General features: G+C 38.6%; 1 protein-coding gene across 10 annotated transcripts in view; it reads right to left on the reverse strand.

The window, feature by feature from the left end:
* Positions 1–20677, reverse strand: part of LTBP1 (latent transforming growth factor beta binding protein 1) — a 384917-nt gene that overhangs the window by 119069 nt on the left and 245171 nt on the right. For 5 of the 10 annotated variants that reach the window (XM_069495124.1, XM_069495127.1, XM_069495133.1 and 2 more), the window contains 5 exons: positions 12490–12657; positions 9633–9701; positions 7386–7408; positions 4281–4380; positions 3692–3790 (listed from right to left, as the gene is read on the reverse strand). In XM_069495124.1, the coding sequence (XP_069351225.1) occupies positions 3692–3790; positions 4281–4380; positions 7386–7408; positions 9633–9701; positions 12490–12657 (459 nt within the window). Of the gene's footprint in view, positions 1–3691; positions 3791–4280; positions 4381–7385; positions 7409–9632; positions 9861–12489; positions 12658–20677 lie in introns of all 10 variants that reach the window. The other 5 variants (XM_069495126.1, XM_069495125.1, XM_069495128.1 and 2 more) reach the window with 2 other exon arrangements.

Consider the following 20677-nt stretch of genomic DNA (forward strand, 5'->3'; position numbering starts at 1 on the left):
ATTTTTGAGGAAGTGGCTAAAAGTTCCATGCACAAGAGCATTTCTATTTGAAATGAAACACATTTCTGAGGAGGGAATATTCTAGAGGAGGCTGCAAACTCTCCTATTAGGTACTCCTGTAATACAATGCCCACCTCACCCTCCAATGGTATCACGAACTTAAAGTTGATATGATGCCTCTGGGTGACATTTTTTTCTCACTCTAAAAATATCTGCCCACTTTATAATAAAATTCTGAAACAAAATAACACCTAAACCTCCTAGGTCTGTTACAGAGGGAATGGCCTGAAAACAAAATGGCAAAAATGTTTTCTGTCTCTTTAAAACCTTCTCACCCTTTTCCAAGACTACAAGCTGCATCCCCGCCTCAGGCCAGTGGTTGGGAGGGGCAGGACAATGTCTTTTGTTCTTTAATGTTACAGGAGATGGCTCAGCAGAACTGCCCAGGGGCTGGCGCCAAGGGCCAGGAGGTCCTGGGAGTCAGTCTCCCAGGTGGGCGGAGGTCATGAGATCGTCTTCCCTGGAGATGGGATGAACAGCAATTTCCTGAAGCTGAAATCCTCCATTTAAAAGCTTTGTATTTCTGCTTATTAGGAGGACCATGGCATTTTAGACAGGAGTCTCCATCCTCCTCATCTGCCAGCAAATTAATAAACTCCTCTTTCCTTCTCCTCAAACCACTTGTCCTCATTCTTCTGATGAGGCCTCTGAGTCAAGTGCTGAGCTTTCAGTAACAGGTCCCACTACAAAAATATAATCCCTACTAACATCTAGTACATTTTATTCCAGTATTTTCTCAATGTATATGTCTTTTGTTTTTTTAAGAACTGGTATAATACTCAATATCATTCATTTTTTATATCCTTCATCTTAAATTTAGCCGTATCTTGTGACTATTTCCTGCCAGAGAGATTTCAACAAAAATTCTTCAAAAACATTATATTTGGTGGCAACATAATGTGCCAATGTATAGATATAACATAATTATTTCCCTATAGTTGAATATTTACATTGTTTCTATTTTATCTCTATTATACATTGTACTGTGATAAATAACCATTTATATAAACCATTACCACAGTCTTTGGGGACATTATTTCCATAGAGAAGATATTTTAAAATAGGATTACTGAGTCAAAAGTTCTGAACATTTTTAAAGTTCTTTATACATATTGCCAGTTTGTGCTTTCCAGAAAAGCTGAACCAGTTCATACTCTGTGATGGTTAATTTTATGAGTCAATTGGACTGGGCTAAGGGAAACCCAGATAGCTGGTAAAACATTATTTCTAGGTGTGTCTGTGAGAGTGTTTCCAGAAGAAAGTGGCATTTGAATTGGTAGACTGAGTAAAGAAGATCACCCTCACCAATGTGGGTGCGAATCATCCCATCTTTTGGGGGCTGGGCGGGAACAGAATAAAAAGGCAGAGGAAGGAGAATTTGTTCTCTGCTTGAGCCAGGACATCTTCTTTTCCTGCCCTTGGACACTGGCACTCTCAGTACTCAGGCCTTCAGACTCAGACTGGGACTTACACTACTGACTCCCCTGGTTCTCAGACCTTTGGGTTTGTATCTGGAATTGCGCCACTGGCTTTCCTGGGCCTCCAGCTAGCACATGGCAGACCCTGGAACTTCTCAGCCTTAGAATCATGTGAGTTGATCCCTCATAATAGAGCTTTTCCCATATATCCATATACACACTGCCGGTTCTGTTTCTCTGGAGAACTCTGATACACAATCCCTTCAGCAATGTGACAGTCTCAATTTCACCCTAATCAAAATAGTTTTATTGGGTTTTAAAGACTAATTTGATAAGAATAAAGTATTACCCTGTTTTAATTTGCATTTCAACTACTAAAGTTGAAGTTTCCTATTATATGCTCCTTGGTACTGTCTTTTCTTTTTTTTTTTGAGACAGAGTCTCACTCTGTTGCCCAGGCTAGAGTGAGTGCCGTGGCATCAGCCTAGCTCACAGCAACCTCAAACTCCTGAGCTCAAGCGATCCTCCTGTCTCAGCCTCCCGAGTAGCTGGGACTACAGGCACGTACCACCATGCCCGGCTAATTTTTTCTATATATATTTTTAGCTGTCCATATAATTTCCTTCTATTTTTAGTAGAGATGGGGGTCTTGCTCTTGCTCAGGCTGGTCTCAAACTCCTGAGCTCAAACGATCCGCCCACCTCGGCCTCCCAGAGAGCTAGGATTACAGGCGTGAGCCACCGCGCCCGGCCGGTACTGTCTTTTCCTATGAATTATTTGATTACATTATTTTTCTATTTCTGTATTGTTAGCATTTTTCCTGTTGATTTATAAGAGCTCATTATACATTAAGGATATTAACATTTAGGCTTTTGCATTTGCTTCAAAATATAATACATTTTTATATTTTTTTCACTAATTAAAATGTTTATTAAGAACTTTGAAAATACATAAAAATATATTGAAGAATATAACTGGTGAGAGTTGAACACTTAGATGCATTTTCTTTCTGTCTCCTTTTCTGTATTTGTAGACATTAAAAAAATGAAACTGGAATCATTGTGTTCTATATTTCTTAATATGATGCCACAAGTATTTCCTCATGACATTAATTATTCTTTTAAAATGTTACTTTAGTAACTATGTGATTGTCCACTGCATATGTACTATAATTTATTTACACATACTCTTCCTTTTTAACAATAGATGACTTCCAAATATTTGCTATTATGACTAATCCTGCCATAGGGAATCTTGTAGTTTTGACACTGCATTTAAAATGAGGTTGATCAGGTAACAGGTATATTAAAAGCCTAGATTTCTCTACTGTGCAATTCAGCCATGTAACAAAAAACCACTTGTACCTCCTAAATCTAGTTAAATAAAAAAATAAATAAAACGTACAAAACTAACCCTGGACTAGGTCCTTGAGCCTCAAAGATAAAAGTTCAATGCTTGCAATCAATGAAGTCACCTTCCAATGAGGACACAGATACAGAAACAAGTGCCACCATGTACAATGACTTCTAAAAAAGGTAATTTTTCTAGCCAACTTTAAGACTGTTAAAAATTCTTTTCTCAGGTACATAGCAAAGCATGGCCTCTAAGTCAGAGGAGAAGAAATTAATCAAACTAGCATAGTTTGTGTTATTAACATTAAATAATCTACTCAGTTTGTGTGAAAATTAAGGAAAGCATTAGCAGATTCTCCCAAAGCTGAACACATTAATGAGCACCGCCGAACATTCTGCTCTTCTTCCAACTTTTGCATTTTGGAGAGGCTGCAATACAGGCTAATTTATAGTAAAAGAGGTGGCTGATTGTGAATTTACTTTTCAAATCCACATGGACAATACTAAAGCAAAATTAAGAGTCTGCAAAGAGTTATCTCTCCTGCCTCTTTAGTTATTGAGGTGCCAAATAAGTATGTTTGAAAACTTACGGCAAAGAGTTAAAGCAAATCCCCCACTGCACAAACATATTAATAAATAACTCAAAATATTGAAAAATTGGTTTGAAAAGGTCTAAAGAGTACTAACTCCATAATAATTTGCACTGAATCAAAGCTGTCAATTTTGTTTCTGCCAAGTGCCGTTTTAAAACAGAAATAAATTTTGCTGTTTGTTCAGAGTGAAAAAAATAAATAAAATAAAATCAGGTTCAGACCCACGTCTCTTCCATAGAATATATTTTATAACAGATACTGCACCAACCTGTTACTTGAGTAGGTGCGATCACTTGGCTGGCACTTGATGTAGAAGCTTCAGGAGCTATTTCAACAGGCACAGGAGGTGATGTTTTTTCAATCACTACTATATGAGGAAGTAGGGGATAAAAAGAAAATTAAAGCCTGTTACGTGCATTGAGATCCCGTTTCAAAATGGAAGCATGATCTAGTCTAACAATGTATCATAATAGCTCTTGGATATAAAGAACTGTTATAGGTCCCGAAAGCTCACGGGGGTATTAATTTATTGCTCAGTTTTCAATATTTAGCAAGAATAACTGAGAGTGACTCAGAAGCCAAAAAAATGACCATTCATCACATCATGACTTTCAATAATGTCTGAATAGTATATACTACTCCTGAACACAGAAAATAGTGAAAAAATTATCTTTCCCATTATGATACTTACAACACCAGGCAGTAACATTATGAGCATATTAAGATACTTGAGTACATTTTCACATTTAACTTAAATTATGAATTCTAATGAGTTATTAAAATCAAAGACAAAACATTCCTCTCTTAAGCTTTTATTGGGAATACTCTTACAAACAGCACAGATCCACACAGGCTACCTGGAAACTGTGGATGCAGATGAATAGTCGAAATGCCAGGAGAGAGCTGGGGTTGACCAGGCTCAAGTTTGGTTTTCTCTTGATCCAATGAAGGTATTTCCTGGATGGTTGTATTGAGAGAGAGAAGAATTGAAAGTGAGAATTATTTTTAGTTTCCACACGTCACTATTTTTATTTAATTAATTATACTCTTAGAAAGGCAAAGAAATGTCATAGGACCTTATCTGTGTAACTGTGTGGAATTTTAAAAAAGCAAAACTATTGTTGTGGTGCTACTATGGCAGGCCCTTAAGTTTTCCCAGCAGTGCTGACCCACGCACATACCCTCAGCCGCTTCCCTGAGGCCCCAAATTAGATCTTTTCAGTAATATATGAACTGGCCCAGCAGTCCATATTTGGTCTGCAACAGGGCACAACTAACCCCAAAGGAGGACTAAACCTTCATCTCATTCGCATGTGGCTCTCTGCCCCACTAAGACGACCAGCCACGCTTTGCAGATTAAATAATGGATATAGCAGATGTGTCATCACAAAGAAGACACAGTAAGTCAAAATAGTTTAAACCAGTCAGTCATTATGGCCTCCCTTAACCTCACATCTGATAACTTTACAACTTCAGCTCTCTGAACAGTGGTCGTCACCCAGAGCAACAGAAAACTGCTGTCTTGGAGGAAGATTTGTGGCTTCCTTACATATATGTTTGCCCACTCTTGTCCCCTGGACCTCAAGCAAAGGAGCCGTCCACCACCCATGGCTCAGCTTCCAACAACTCGCCTAGTGAAGGATCTGTGGCTTCGACTTCGCCCACACCAGAGTGGTAGCACAGAGCTCACACAGTCACTGCATTAAAATATTCATCAAGTTATCTGGTCACTGTCATCTTCCAGAAACCTTATTCCTCTGGCCTCTGTTAACCTCTTTTCCTCTCCCCTGCCTTCAATTGTCATGTCTTTTCTGCTTTTTCTAAAATAGCCTGCCTGACTATCTCATCACAGATCCAATTTTGTTTAAGTGTGAATGCTTAGAGGGTAAATCCGTTTAGATATTCCACAGATACCTCAAGAATCCACCTCCTCCAGAACCATTCAGCCTCTCATTCCAACTTCATCATTTCTGCCAATGCCACAGTCACTAATCCTGTCTCACTCAGATTTAAAATCACTCTTTAGTCCTTCTTCACTCCTCATTCTAAGCCCTGTCCCATTGGCACTATTTCTTACAGCTGTCTACCCTTTTCCATATCCATAGACCTCACAACCCCAGGCTGGACTCACTCTCTCATTCTCAGCTTATTGTAATAATCTAACTGGCCTATCGGGCTACCTCTTTCTTCCTATCTCAGTTAATCCTATCAAAATTCATCTACCAGAAACACTGAGCACTTATTACTTCTCCCACATTTCCTCCTCTTCTTAAGAATACAGACGAGCTTTCTATTACCTATTAGGTATGATCTCAACCAGTCTCAATTGCACCGCATGGCCAATGCCAATAAGGAACAGCCCATGATCAGGTGCTAATCTACCCCTACAGCTCAGGGACAAAATCTCCCCATCAGCATGAGGCAGCAGACTTCCTAACCTACACCACCTCTCCATTTAGCAGGTGAGGTCCGGTTGAGGAGCAGGGTATTGCCCCGGTGATTACAACTGCAGTTTGGTGTTCCAAGCCTACCAAAGCAGTCTCCAGTTTTTTTTCCTAACCAAGTGTTTCATGACCCTTGCTGTCCCCTCTACCACACCTCTGCAAATGTGATTAACTATCCCTGGGCCCATCCTTCTTTCTCTTCATCCATCCCATAACATCCTGAGACCCTTGTAAGGTTAGAATGACTGCAAAGACTATAATTGCATTTTTCCTACTACCTCCTCCCCAAATAAAATGCTGTAAACGTATATACAAGAACATTTTCAGGATCTCTTTCAGATTCTTAAGAAGAGTTACTATAAACTTGATCATAAACAGAGAAGCACTGAGTCATGATGAGGCTGGCAGGCCACACTGGCCCACTCACACACTAAATGACTCCTCCGTGTATCAACCAGAACTATTCAAAATCAACAAAATTGCAAACTACTCTCCATCACTGACATTCAGAGATGCTAAGTGCTGCAAATGTGTATGTGAAGTATTCACATCTGTTATACTTCCTTTGGGCTCAATATAACTTCTTCCTTTGATGAGTGCTAGCACTTCAAAATCACGATTCTCTTTTTCTTGATTCTTTAAGTACTTTTCTGTTACTCTACCCCATATTTATAAGCTAAAGATTCTAAAAACTATTTATAATAATTTATGTATGTATTGTTCCCATCTAAATTCTAATAATGCATCCTTGTCAACTGAATGAATGGTATACAAATGTATAAACACTTAATAATTACCTAATTTTCATGTTATCATTAAATAAAGAATCAAAGCAAGATTCGGAGAAGGAACAATATTACATATATAGGACTCAGATCCAGAAAATGTTTACACTTCCTACTAAGAAGTTTCATCATTCATCATCCCATTTTATGCCCAAATGCCAACAGATTGATAAAAATTTCTCTAAAATTTCAAAGAAGCAACATTCTAGTATTTAATTGTACCTTTCAAGGGTAAGCTCTGTTCTTATTCTAATTCAATTGAAACATGCATGTTAAATTTTAGCTGAATTAAGCCTCACTCACTATACATGCACTGTGCACTGTAAGAATACACAAATGCCTAAACAGGTCAGAGCCTTTCTTTCCACAGACAGTCCAGGTAATCAGTTGACTTTCTGAATTCTGTTTACACCCCTGATGCCCGTTAGTTTCCACTATTTTCTTCTCACTAGAAGTTAAGCTCCATGAAAGTAGGGGGTTTCTTCTGATTTGTTCTTGTTTTCTTTATTTGTTCTTTATTTCTTTTATTGTTTTCCTAGCACTGAAAATAGTACCAGTCACATAGCAGATGCGCAAGAAATATTTCTTGAATAAATGAATGTTATATTAACTTAACCCAAATGATGCATAATAGATATGTACTACATTTAAGTCTAAAAAAATTCATACATATTCTAATAGAAAATCATTTTGAAAGCTGAAAGGAAAGACTTGCAAACAATGAATAAATTACCTTTTCAGGGGGTACGGTTGCCACTAAAACCAGAAAAGAAAGAAGGGCTTTAGTATATTTTAAGACAAATTCACTCCATTATCTTTCAATTTTTAAAAAGCAGCGAAAGTCTAGTATCTCTCCAAAAAAATTGAAAATCAAACTAAAGCAAATGCAGAATTAAGGTTATCTACCAAGTGGGAGAATTTTACACATGACTGACAGAAAACTCTCAGTACTGTTATTCTTCAACTGTAGGAGATCAGGGAGCACATGGAAATCTTTCAACCTCTTTCATTCAAAATTGAGATAATTAAACTAAAAAGTTAAAGAAGGTAACACTTTCTGATATATTATTTTATGCCCAATCTCAACTACGTGGAACTTCCTATATCTTAGAAAACAAACGTTTTCATTAATTGGTTCAATATTTTAACACAGTATATAGTGTTTGAAATGCTCTCTGGTGTCAATGTTAAAACAGAAGGCCACTATTTCAACAAGAGACATGAGAATAGATGCTGCATTCTTGATGTATCCTAATCTTTAATGAAGCCCTGTGAGCATTTTCAGGAAGATATGCTAACTCAATTATGAAAAAGTATCTCACAAGCCAATAAGAGCCAATTAGAGATCAGCATTAATATATTGAACAAATTACATATTACAAAACATGTGGGGGTAGTGGTGATGCCTTTGTACTTTGAAAGACTTGCTTTGCATTACTCAGTTCTTAGCATTAGTCCTTGAGCCCTGGGTCAACATTCCCCAGGATTTTTCTCGTAACTAGTATCTCCTAAACATTAACATACAGGTTGGGTAGGTGCATTAACTTCTAAAGGCAATTAGGGTACCAGATAAATTAAAATTACTGCTGTAATATTCTTGTGGTTGGAGAAAGTCAATTAATCTATCCTGCTTAACCTACCACCAAGAAAGTCTTGATGTAAAATCTGGACCACAGCCCATTTCCCCCTGCCTGTGCAAAGGACAAACAGTTGCAAACGTCCGGCCATGACACCCTAAATGTACAGGGATAAACTGATCAATGCTGACAATTCCAGGTGTGGTCCTACCTGCTCTGCCTAACCAAGAAGAAATGCAGTGAGTGAAAGAATAGAATAAAATAGGGCAGAACACACAAATGTTCAGAGCCCAGAAAAAATCCTGCCTACCAAGAAGGCTGTGCCAAGTTCCCAACTCATCATGAGCCTGGGCACCCTATCGCCTCTTAAGATTCATAAATGGGCACCCTGAGTTCTGACCTAAGAATCAACCATGAAAAGCCAATAGGATCTTTATTAGAGTAAATATATATATTCCATGCAAACCTAAAATTTTTGTTCCTTCTATCTAGGATGAGAATTTTTGGGATAACCCAGATATTCAAGGTATTGGATATGTTCATATAAAGGGACAGAGACAGAGATGATCCCTCTTCCTGAATGCCAGAGAGAGTGTCAGTCAATTGTCTCTAGACCCTCTCTCAAGTACAAGGCCTTCAACCATTTCCTTGGAAAAATGTGTCCCTTGGTCACAGGTACCAGGACATACTCTTTGTATGACACCTGGCAAGCCATGTCCCCTCTCTAGGTCTCAGGTTTCTCTGAAGGTAAATGAAAGGACAGTCCTAGGTGATCTCCGGATCCCTTCCATCGACTGTCTCCTCCCTTCCTTCATTTCCTCCCCCACCATCCCTGACTGCCCACCAGACTCTGCGTTATGGCTGCTCAGTTAATGCTTTAACTTTTAAACATCTGCAGATTCTACTTTGTAAAGTAAATAAATATTTATCAAATGGCTCTCTAGACAAGAAATGAATTGGGGCTGTTACCTGAAGGATTTATTTAAATCACTCTCCAGGAATAAACACCAAGAAAAAAAGCAGCCCCCAAATCGTAAGAAAACGTCCTGAAATTACCATGGACTATCGTGACCTGCTAGGTATGTATTATTCTAGAGCAGTGGTTCTCAATCAGGGCAATTTTGCCCCACCCCCACCCCGGGACATGTACAATGCATAGACATCTTTTTTGGTTCTAACAACAGAAGCGGGAGGGTGCTACTGGCATCTAGAGAATAAAGACCACAGATGCGGCTAACCAGCCTATAATACACAGGGAACACTCCCTACCAAAGAATTATCCACCCTAAAATGTCAGCAGTGCCAAAGCTGGGAAACTCTGTTCTAGAGGAGTATAAACAGGGAAACCAAGGCAGAGACACACAGACAGATGGCAAGAGTCCAAGATCCATTTCCACTCTCACCTTCTGGCTCCGCCACTCCTGGCCCGTGTTCCCGGGAGAAGGTCAGGGCCTCCACTGGCTCTTCCTTGGCTGGGAGAGGTGGAGGATGAGTACTTTTAGCAACAGGTTGAGTGTTCTTTGGCTTGACAAATACAGGTCCTTTACCTACATGGTGATGGATTGGCCTGCGTCTATGAACGCCAGAAACCGTATAACCCATTCCACCAGGACAGATTTCCTTAAAAGCAGCTAGATTTGGGATGGGAAAATATTCCTTTTAAAAATCTAACAGTGCAAACTTATACAGAGGAAAATATCATGATGAATATCTCTTAATAAATCATCACTAATATAGTTACATTTTAAGACTTCAAAAAGATGCAAAATGTAAGCAAATTGCTTTAATTTCTGATAAACTTGAATATTTACAGAAAAAAATCCAACCTTTTTTTTTACTAAACATTTCTCCGTTAATTCCTTATCCTACTCAATCAGAATATATATATTATAAATATATAGCATATATTTAGCTGTATTTTATATATCTTATTATATATACAGTCATCTCTCAGTATCCATGGGAGATTGGTTCCAGGACCCCCTGTGGATACCAACATCCTTGATGCTTGTGTCCCTTACATAAACTAGCTTAGAACAGTCGGCCCTCCATACCCGTGGGTTCTGCATCTGTGTATTCAACCCGTAGATGTGGAGACCAGACTGTACATATATCAACAACCAAGCAGGAGATATTATATATATCATATGTGTAATAGTATATATGTAATACATATACATAATACATTAGGAGATATTTTACATGTAGAAGACACTATATATATTCTATATCTCTCGTTGCATGTATGCATATTATCAGCAAAAACCAGGCTTTCTTCTTTTCTTCCTGCTTTGTTGTAATTTCATTAGTTATTAACAAAGAGCTCACTGACATCTAAGTTAGATGATGAATAAGAAGGTCTAAAAAAAAAGGAAACACTATTCAGGGAAATGAGGTGCTGAAATCCTCATGATTTGTTTCCAGTGGAAGGACCCAAAGTGCTTGGCCAGAATGCAGTGCATCAGCTGGTATCAGGATGTTGGTAAGGAGGAGGAGGACTGAAATGGGGAAGGGTTTGTGGAGAGAGAGTCTCAGGACAGTGAGAAGGAATCTGGCGAAGGGAGTCGTGCTAGAGATGACAGACAGAAACCAAGGAAGGAAGGAAATGTTGGATCAGGATGCAGCTATTTCCAAGTAAAAAAAAGACAACTGGGCAAAAGCCTGGACATGACCAGCTGGTTTAATTACCCAGAGGACGAGGAGATATTCTGTGCCCTGGAATAACTAGTCCTGCCAAAAAAAAAGTGGTTTTCTTTAAAAAAAAAAAAAAAAAAAAGTAGACTCACATCATTTGCTAACCTCCACTGTATAATCCCCATGAGTAAGTAAAGGGGAAAAACTGGGGAGGGAAAGGCGGTGTGTGGCCCAAGGAGGAAAAATCCACCTAATCCCTTTGGTGTTGGTGTTGGAGGCGAGTTACCAAACGCAGACACCAAGGAGCTTATGGTCAATTTTTTTTATTTCTACTTTTAAAATTGAAAGTAAAATAAGTCATTTCTCACTTCCACTGAACAAGAGATCTTCTATTGAATGTTCAGGACCTAAAATTAGTTCTCAATAAAAAGGAAGCTCTAAAACAGTCATTAAAACATGCTAAAATATTATTTTTCTAAGGATCACATGCTAAATGGTGGAAACTCATTCTTATGCTTAACTAGAAAATATAATTTTTACTTGAAAAGATGTTTCCAGAAGAAAAACATGTTGTTTTTTCTACCAAATTTTGAAGTATTATTGAACTAAATATTTTAAATGAGAATCACCATATAACCAAAAATTAGGTAAGTGCAAAAAATTTTACCCTTGATATTCTTTTCCATTTTAATTAGAGTACTATGGAGGAATATCCCTGAGTTATATTCACCATCTTAATGTATGCTTCATGTGAGGATTACAAAGCTATCAAAACTGAACTTCAAGATAAATGTGTCTATGAATTATAAAGATCATTTACTTGACCATTAATTTTTAATAATAAGCAGATCAAGTGGAACAGGAGGCCTTTTGGAGGTGTCTAAAATTATCTAATCTACCAATATATCATCAACATTGTGTTATCTTTGCCTTAACAGAGTTCTTTCTGATTCTCCAAAGGTGGATCATGACACTCAAATTTATATTTAAACCTTGTCTGCTCTAGTGTAAGTTATAGCTTTAAGACACTACATGGCCTTGTGAGGGTTAATACAACTCCCAAGGTGGGAAGCACCTTACCACATCAACAACTAAATAGACTGTTTCCCCCGCCCATCTCAAGCCAGTGAAAGGCCACTCCTTTCTTGGTAATATCAAGCCCAATATTTGCAGGTTACGTTTTTCTCTATTCCATTTAACTCCACTTTATCCTGCTTGAGAAGTTGGAGGTTCCTTGGCAGAAGTAAGGTACTTAGATAAATTTACACTTTCAGGGCATCAGGCAATTATGTACCAAACTGAACACTAAAGAAAAATCAACTTCTTAATACTCAACTCCCCTGGAAGTTCACAGGGGCAGGATCTACCCTTGAGTTATTAAGCTTCATAGCATAAATTCAATCATGAATATAATTCCTTCCAATTCCAATTAAAGAAATTAAGCATAGGGTCCGATAAATGAGCGAATGGCTCAACCAGCACAAGGGCTGGTTACTGCGAGTGATGAGCAGCCAGTCATTAGCAAAGCACAAGGCCCAGCACAGCCTTCTGGCCTCTCTACTCCTAAATATCCTGCACACCCACGTGGCTGGGAATGTATGTGAGCACATAGCCGGCATGTCTTACCTGTGCCTGGAAGGGGACATTTCTCACAGTGTGGGCCCCAGGCCTTGCCCACGCTACAACAGCAGAGCTGCTTGGTGAGGTGAACAGACAGAGGGTGCATACACTGCCTTCCGGAACTGACAAGTCGGTAACAGGGCCCTTTCTCTTCCGAGATCACAGGGGGATCCGCTGAAGCAGAGAGAGAAAGCCTGATGTCAAGTGAGAACAAACACCAGACAGACTTTTCAAGTCACGGTAAAATGAACCTTAAAGTATAGAAGAAACCATGCTTCAGAATAAATTTATCTAGATTCAGGGTATCGCTTTTATCGACTAAGAGTCAGTTTAGTGAATGAGGTTTAGAGTCAGGGCGCCAAATGCCATGACAGGGATTGTTCTTGTCCCTGTCTGGTCTCTTCTTCCACTTTAGCAAGCATTCAATCAGGCAGGTGTGCAGAAGTGAAAAGAAACAATTTTGACAAAAACCCACCTGCCCAAATAAACCTAGTCACCTACTACCAAAACCACTACCTAGTTTATTTTCCTGTGTTGAGCCACAATAGGGATAGTTCCAGGACAGCATTTGATGAACAACTAGGCACTATGGGAACTCAGCACCATGGTTGAGGCTGCAAACCAGCAGCTGCTCTTCTCACTCTGAGGAAGTGAGAACTTGCAGGGCCCATCAGGTATCTCTCTAGGCCAGTGAACATAAACGGTAGGCAGGAAGTAGCTCCTGATTTGCAGTGCCACACAAAGCCCTCGTTCTAGCCAGACAACACACCAGAAAAGAAGCAGACAATATGTTCAACCTTCAGAAAACACTGAAAAGTACAACTGGCTATAGCCATCCAATACCTAAACCCCGATCCTAATCTTCTACTGTAAATTGAGTAGATAAGAGTTTATCAGTCTAATAGCTAGACACTTTACCACACAAATAGGGCAAATATGGGGATAAATAAAACACAGCCTTGCCTTCAAGAAGTTCATTTTCTAATGCAAATGTAGATGGAGTACCTTCTAGAGAATCAGGTCCAGACCAAGACAAAACTGCTAAATCAGACCAAATTCAGCGTCCACCAACCCAACCAAAGCTCTGCTCCATTATTTCGCCATCCAAATGAGGTTTTCCTGACTTGTCTTTCCCTTACCCAACTCCTCCAGCACCTGGAGCTCCCGAACCACCTACCCTTCCTACCCTTCTTGCTCAGATCTAAATTTTCATTCTTCCAACAGGACTGACATCTCAGCTAGATGCTACAAGAAATAACCTGCTTGCCTTAGGGTGCTGTGGCACAGTGGAAAGAGTGAGGGTTTTTATAGCCAGACAGACTTGGATTCAAATTGTGGATCCACCACTTGCCAGTAATACAGACTAGGGGAACTCGCTTTCACTGGCTATGATGGTTCATTTTATGTATCAACTTAGGCCACAGCCCCCAAATATTTGGTCAGATACTGGTCTGGGTGTTGCCGAGAAGGTATTTTTTACATGAGATTAACATTTAAATCAGAAGACTTTGAGTAAAGCAAATTATCATCCATATGTGGGTGGGCTTTATCCAATGAGGTGAAGACCTCAAGAGAAAAAAGACTGATCTCCCCTGAGGAAGAGGAAATTCTGCTAACAGACTCCTTTCATGTTTAAGCTGCAACATTAATTCTTCCCGGTCTCCATCCCTGTGGGTTTTGGACTTGCCAGCCTCCACAACTGTGTGAGCCAATTCCTTGAAATAAATACCCAGCCACTCACAAATATAACATATACATATATGTATGTATGTATGTATGTAGTGTGTGTGTATATACACACACACATATACTCATATATACTACACGTTAGAGAGAGCAAGAATAATCCTCTAATATATGTGTAAAGATATATACATGTTAGGGAGGGGCAGAAGGAGGGAGAAGGTTGGTATTTATTAATATTTTAAGGAATTGGCCTAGACACACACACCCCCAACACAAAGGTCTATCTACTGGCTATGTCTCTTTGGAGAGAATCCTGAGTAATACACTGGCTGAGCCGCAGTAACTTCCTCACTTATAAATGCTGGGCTCAGTATGCATATTAGAAATGTCATATGCTAAACTCTTATTATAGAATAGACATGTCAGCCACCCTTATTTATAATAAAACTAGATATCTCCATCCTCTCAAGTGCAATTGTATCCAACTTGATCACTGCTCAGTGGTAGAATTTCAGCAAAGTGAAGAAAGTCAAAGAAAGATATTATAGATGAATTAGGGGATGAGGACAGGGTATCGAAGGGAGCAGAGACTTTCCTGAAGCTTCCAAATTTACACAGTATGTCTAGTAAGCACAGCTCTACCAAGAGCTCCTTAAAAAGTGGTAAAATGGAGAAATCTGAGTGTTTTCCTCTCCTTCTCCTATTTACTTTTTGAAGTGTGTGCAAGTAAGCTATGAAAGATCAAAGTTATTATCCCCAAAAGGATAGTAAGTCCCTGTAATACTTGAACATCACTCAGTTACAGCATGTGTGTGTGTGTGTATGAGAGTATGTATCTATAGGTTGTATGAACTTTAGAACATGTACATACGTTCTAGTGTAGCTCACAAAGGATTTTGCTCTAAAATTTCCTCTCCAAATTGAGGGTTTGAAACTTCCAACACATATTTCCACAGAAACAATGTCAACTAGGCTCACAAAAGCCAAGTTTTCACAAAGTAGGTCTTGACTATAATACTAATTGCATGAGTGTCAGTTGTCGGTCCCATGAACAAGAGCTATTCAGAGCAGAGCTTTCTCAAATCCTTGATGTTGGTGAACTGTGATATGGGCTCCCTTCGACTTAATTCTCCACACACACCTCCTCAGAACCAGCTCAGCCATCTATGTGGCACACCAATACTATAGGAGGCACCGTGCCTGTTGTACTTCCCCTGATCCTCTCCCCAAGTACTCTATTTTGAAGTAACTATCATGCCTGTCCCCACAGTTAAGCCAAGACTCCAAATTGGCAATTTAGTATTTTAAGGGATTAATATGTATGTGTATGTGCTAATTAAATTGCTTAAAGTGAGTCTCTAGCTGTTGAATTCTTGTGCATTCCACAAAGAAAAATGTAAAATTTCAGGGATTTTATCATCTGGAGAATAAAGATATGAGTCTAGTGAGCTAATTCTTTCTAAACATCTTATCCTAAAAGATCTGGATTTTATAGGCTTTTTTCCTCCCATCATTTTCTAACCCCAAATATTCTCCATAAGTTCTGGGGTACTGGTGTTTTTTTTTTCCATGATAGCTTCTAAAGCAGCAGGTCAAGTGAAGGTCTTTAGGACAGGAGTAAAAAGAGAATCATTGGCTGGTAGAGTCATCAGTAAGTCAATTGCTAGCTAGTCAGGGAGTGTCAGCTTATTTTCTAACCAAACATTTTGAGCAGTCCCCAGTGTACATGAGAAAAAGCCCATAATTAATAATAATAATAAATCTGCTCCTTCAAAGATGGATGAAGGGCAAGAAGGGAACCACTGAAAAGGTCTGGCTTTCATATTTACGTTTTCTTTTCTTCATACATAACATTTGTACATATTTATGGGGTACATGTGGTATTTTGTTATAGTCATAGAATATGTAATGATCAGGGTATTTCGGGTATTCATCACTTTGAGTGTTTATCATTTCTATGTGTTGGGAACATTTAAAGACCTTTCTTCCAGCAATTTTGAAATATACAATACACTGTTGTTAACTATAGTCACCCTACTCTGCTATCCAACAACAGAACTGACTCCTTCTATCTGTGTGTTTGTACCCATTAACAAACCTCTTCATCTCCCAACCCCCATCCACATGTGCTTCCCAGCTTCTGGTAACTATCATTCTACTCTCTTCTTCCATGAGATCAACATTTTTTAGCTCCCACATATGAGTGAGAACATGTAATGTTTGCCTTTTGGTGCCTGGCTTATTTCACTGAACATAATGACCTCCAGCTCTATCCATGTTGCTACAAATGACATGATTTCATTTTTTTTAATAGCTGAATAGTATTGCATCTGGTATATATATACCACATTTTCTTTATTCATCTGTTGATGAAATTTAGGTTGATTCCATATCTTGGCTATTGTGAATAGTGCTACAATAAACATGGGGGTGCAGGTATCCCTTTGATATACTGATTTCTTTCCCTTTGGATAAATATCCAATAGTGGGATTGCTGGATCATATGGTAGTTCTATTTTTAGTTTTTTGAGTAATCTCCATACAGTTTTCCATAATGGCTATAATAACTTACATTCCCTCCAACAATGTATAAGAGTTCCCTTTTCTTTTCATCCTCACTAGTCTCTGTTAGTTTTTGTCTTTGTAATAATTGCCATTCTAACTGGGGTAAAGTGATATCTCACTGTCGTTTTGATTTGCATTTACCTGATGATTAATGACATCGAGCATATTTTGGTATACCTGTTGGCTATTTGTATGACTTCTTTTGAGAAATGTCTATTCATGATCTTGTCCACCTTTTAATGAGAATTTTTTTTCTGTTGAGTTCTTTGTATATTCTAGATATTATAGCCCCTTGTCAGATAAAAAGTTTGCAAATATTTTCTCCCATTCAGCAGGCTGTCTCTTCACTTTGTGGACTGTTTCCTTCACAGCGGAGAAGCTTTTTAGTTTACTACAGTCCCATTTGTCTATTTTTCTTTTTGTTGCCTATGCTTTTGTGGTCTTGGCCATAAAATCTTTACCTAGACGAATATCCTGAAGTACTTCTCCTATGTTTTCCTCTAGTAGTTTTGAGTTTTAAGTCTTTAATCCATCTTGAGTTTATTTATGTATATGGTGAAAGATAGGGGTCCAATTTCATTCTTCTGCATATGGAGATCCAATTTTCCTAGCATCATTTGATGTTGATGAGTATTTCCTGTTCTCAATGTATACTTTTGGTGTCTTTGTCAAAAATCAGTTGGCTGGAAATATGTAGATTTATTTCTGGGTTTTCTACTCTGTTCCACTGGTCTCTGTGTCTGTTTTCATACCAATACCATGTGTTTTGTTTATATAATCCTATTTTGAAGTCAGGTGGTGTGATGCCTCCAGCTTTTGTTCTTTTTGCTCAGGACTGCTTTGGCTATTTATACTTTTTTTTGGCTCCATATGAAATTTTAGGACTGTTTTTTCCATTTCTGTGAAAAATGGTATTTTGAGAGGGACTGCACTGAGTCTGTAGATTGCTTTGAGTAGTATGGTCAGTTTAATGATATTAACTCTGCCAATCCCTGAGCATGGGATGTCTTTCTAATAGTTTGTGTCCTCTTTAATTTCTTTTGTCAGGATTTTTTGGTAGAGGTCTTCTACCTTCTTGGTTAAATTTATTCTTAGGTATTTTTATTTTTTTATAGCTATTGTAAATGAAATTGCCTTCTTGATTTTTTTTCTAGCTATTTCATTATTGGTGTATAGAAATGCTACTGATTTTTGTATGTTGATTTTATATTCTGCAACTTTACTGAATATTTTTTATTAGCTCTAAGAGTTTTTTGGTGCAATCTTTAGGTTTTTCTAGAAATAAGATCATGTCATCTACAAAAAGAGACAGACTTCCTCTTTCCCAGTTTCGATACCTTTTATTTTTTTCTCTTCCTTGATTGCTCTGGCTAGGACTTCCAGTATTATGTGTAATAGGAGCAATGAAAATGGGAAACCTTGTCTTGTTCCAGATCTTAAAGGAAAGACTTTCAGATTTTCCCCAATCAGTATAATGTTAGCTGTGGGTTTGTCATATGTGGCCTTTATTTTGTTGAGGTATGTTCTTTCTACGTCTAGTTCACTGAGAGTTTCTGTCATGAAGGGACACTGAATTTTATCAAGTGCTTCTTCTGTATCTATTGAGAGGATCATATGTTTTTATTTTTCTTCATTCTACTGAAATGATGTATCATGTTTACTGATGTGCATATGTTGAACCATTCTTGTACCCACTTGATCATGGTTTATTATCTTTTTTATATGCTGTGGACTTGGCTTGCTAACATTTTGTTGAAGATTTTTTTGCATCTATGTTCATCAGGGATATCCGTATGTAGTTTTCTTCTTTTGTTGTGTCCTCGTCTGGTTTTGGCATAAGAGTAACGCTAGCCTCATAGAATGAGTTGGGAAGAATTCCTTCCTCTTTAATTTTCTGGAATAGTTTGAAGACAATTGGTGTCAGCTCTTCTTTGTAAGTTTGGTGGAATTTGGCAGCGAAGCCATCCAGTCCTGGACTTTTCTTTGTTGAGAGACTTTATTATTGATTCAATCTCACTACTTGTTATTAGTCTGTTCCGGTTTCTCTATTTCTTCTTGATTCAATCTTGGTAGGTTATAGGTGTCTAGGAATTTACCCATTTCCTTCAGGTTTTCTGGTTTGTTAGTGTATAGTTTTTCATAATAGTCTCTGATGATTTTTTGTAGTTCTGTGGTATCAGTTGTAATGTCTCCTTTTTTGGTTCTGATTTTGCTTATTACAATTCAAGACCATTGCAGAGTTAGGCCGTCTATTCTATTGTATAGCAGGTGACATTAAATAACAGCTCTCCTTAAATAACTGACATACACTTGTCAATTCAGACCATTTTCCTCTTTCTGATGAAAGGTTTAGCCTATGGAGTGAGACAGATGTAATTTCAAATCTGAGTTCTACCACTTACAGGCTGTGTGACTTTTAGAAAGATCCTTAACCTCTCTGTGCCTCAATTCCTTCATCTCTAAAGTAGGAAGAATAACAGTACAAACCCAATGGAAATCTTGTGTTATATGTGATAAGCCATGTAAAGCACTTATCACAGTGCCTGACACTTACTAAGTATATAATAAAGATTATTCTTGTCACAGGTTTTGTTGTTGCTGTTATTATACGAGAGCAAGCACTTCACACAGATTTGTCTAACCTCCAGGGCATGGTGCCACGAGACCTCCAAGTGAGGGAAGCAAGGAGTCTAAGCTGAGATAGCCACAAAGGAGGTAGAAAGAAAGGAACAGGTATAAAATAAATTATAAAAATTTAATGACTTCCTTGGAAACCAAAAGAGATGAAAGAGTCCAAGTGACACAGGCTCCCAGACTCAGTGCCTGGGAAAACAATGTTATTATGAGCAAAAAACACCAAGTCAGAAAGGAAAGCCCATTCTAAGAAAGCTAGAAGAGCTAGCAGTAATTTACCCACGCAGGATAAACTCCTGAGCACATCTTCTCTCTAACCCTCTCTATCTGTCAAGTCGCTCCAAGTCCATGGGTCAAGAATACTATGAAAAGGCAAAATCCCAGGGTCAGAATTCTTTTATCTGGGCTTTTAGACTGAACCCATGGACACACCCTCAGTAGCACTCATCCCAGAGCTCTTAACTTCTGAAGCAAATTAAGCAGCTCAGAAAGCTAGAAAGTCTTTCTACTCTAATTGCAAAGGTTATCATGCTTTTCTTGAATGTGCTCCAACAAGCCCTAAAATTTTCACCTTGCCCCATAACATAGGTAGTAGCAGGTCTGAAGGATGCTGCCACCACATTCTGAGCCACAGACACGGAGGTCAGAGGCAGCAGATGCCAAGATTCGCCTACTTTCTTCCTTTCGGGTTGGCTAAGTCAAGGACAGAGAGTGGGCAAGGAGAGAAAGTGAAATGGTTGCAACCTTTGGCTGGAGTCAAGGAATTCTAGGGTGTTCACTTCAGCATATTCAAGAACAGAGAGAGCTTCCCGTTGCTCCTCAGTCATTGCCAAGTGCATTTCTTGGAGTTCACAGAGTCAGCCACACCTTTTATGTCCTGGATATGCCCTAAATTCACGCTGCCTGAGCCAATGTTGTCAGTATACTCCATTTGCTTGCATACTCCATCTCCGGGTGGTTTTATACCTCTCAGAACATACATTTCAAACATTAAGCAACAATTCTGCTCTGTGACTCTCTGTGTGTGTCTGTCTGTCTGTCTGTCTGTCTCCATCTATTACTTCCCCATATTTATCAAGAATTCTGCCATCTTTCCAATTTCCTCCCTTACTCTTTGAACATCACCTTCTCCCCTGATTCTTCCCAAGTGTTTTCAGACTTCCCCCATCAAGTTCTTCACAGAGTTCACCCACAAATCAGACTGGATTGGTCCAAATGACAAATCCTGAAGGAACTCTATATATCTTTGTGATGTTACATGTGGTAAATTCAGAGGAAAGAGAAATAAATCTGCTCATTCAACACTGGT

This window comes from Eulemur rufifrons, chromosome 19 (assembly GCF_041146395.1).
Source record: "Eulemur rufifrons isolate Redbay chromosome 19, OSU_ERuf_1, whole genome shotgun sequence".
NCBI classification, from domain to species: Eukaryota; Metazoa; Chordata; class Mammalia; order Primates; family Lemuridae; genus Eulemur; species Eulemur rufifrons.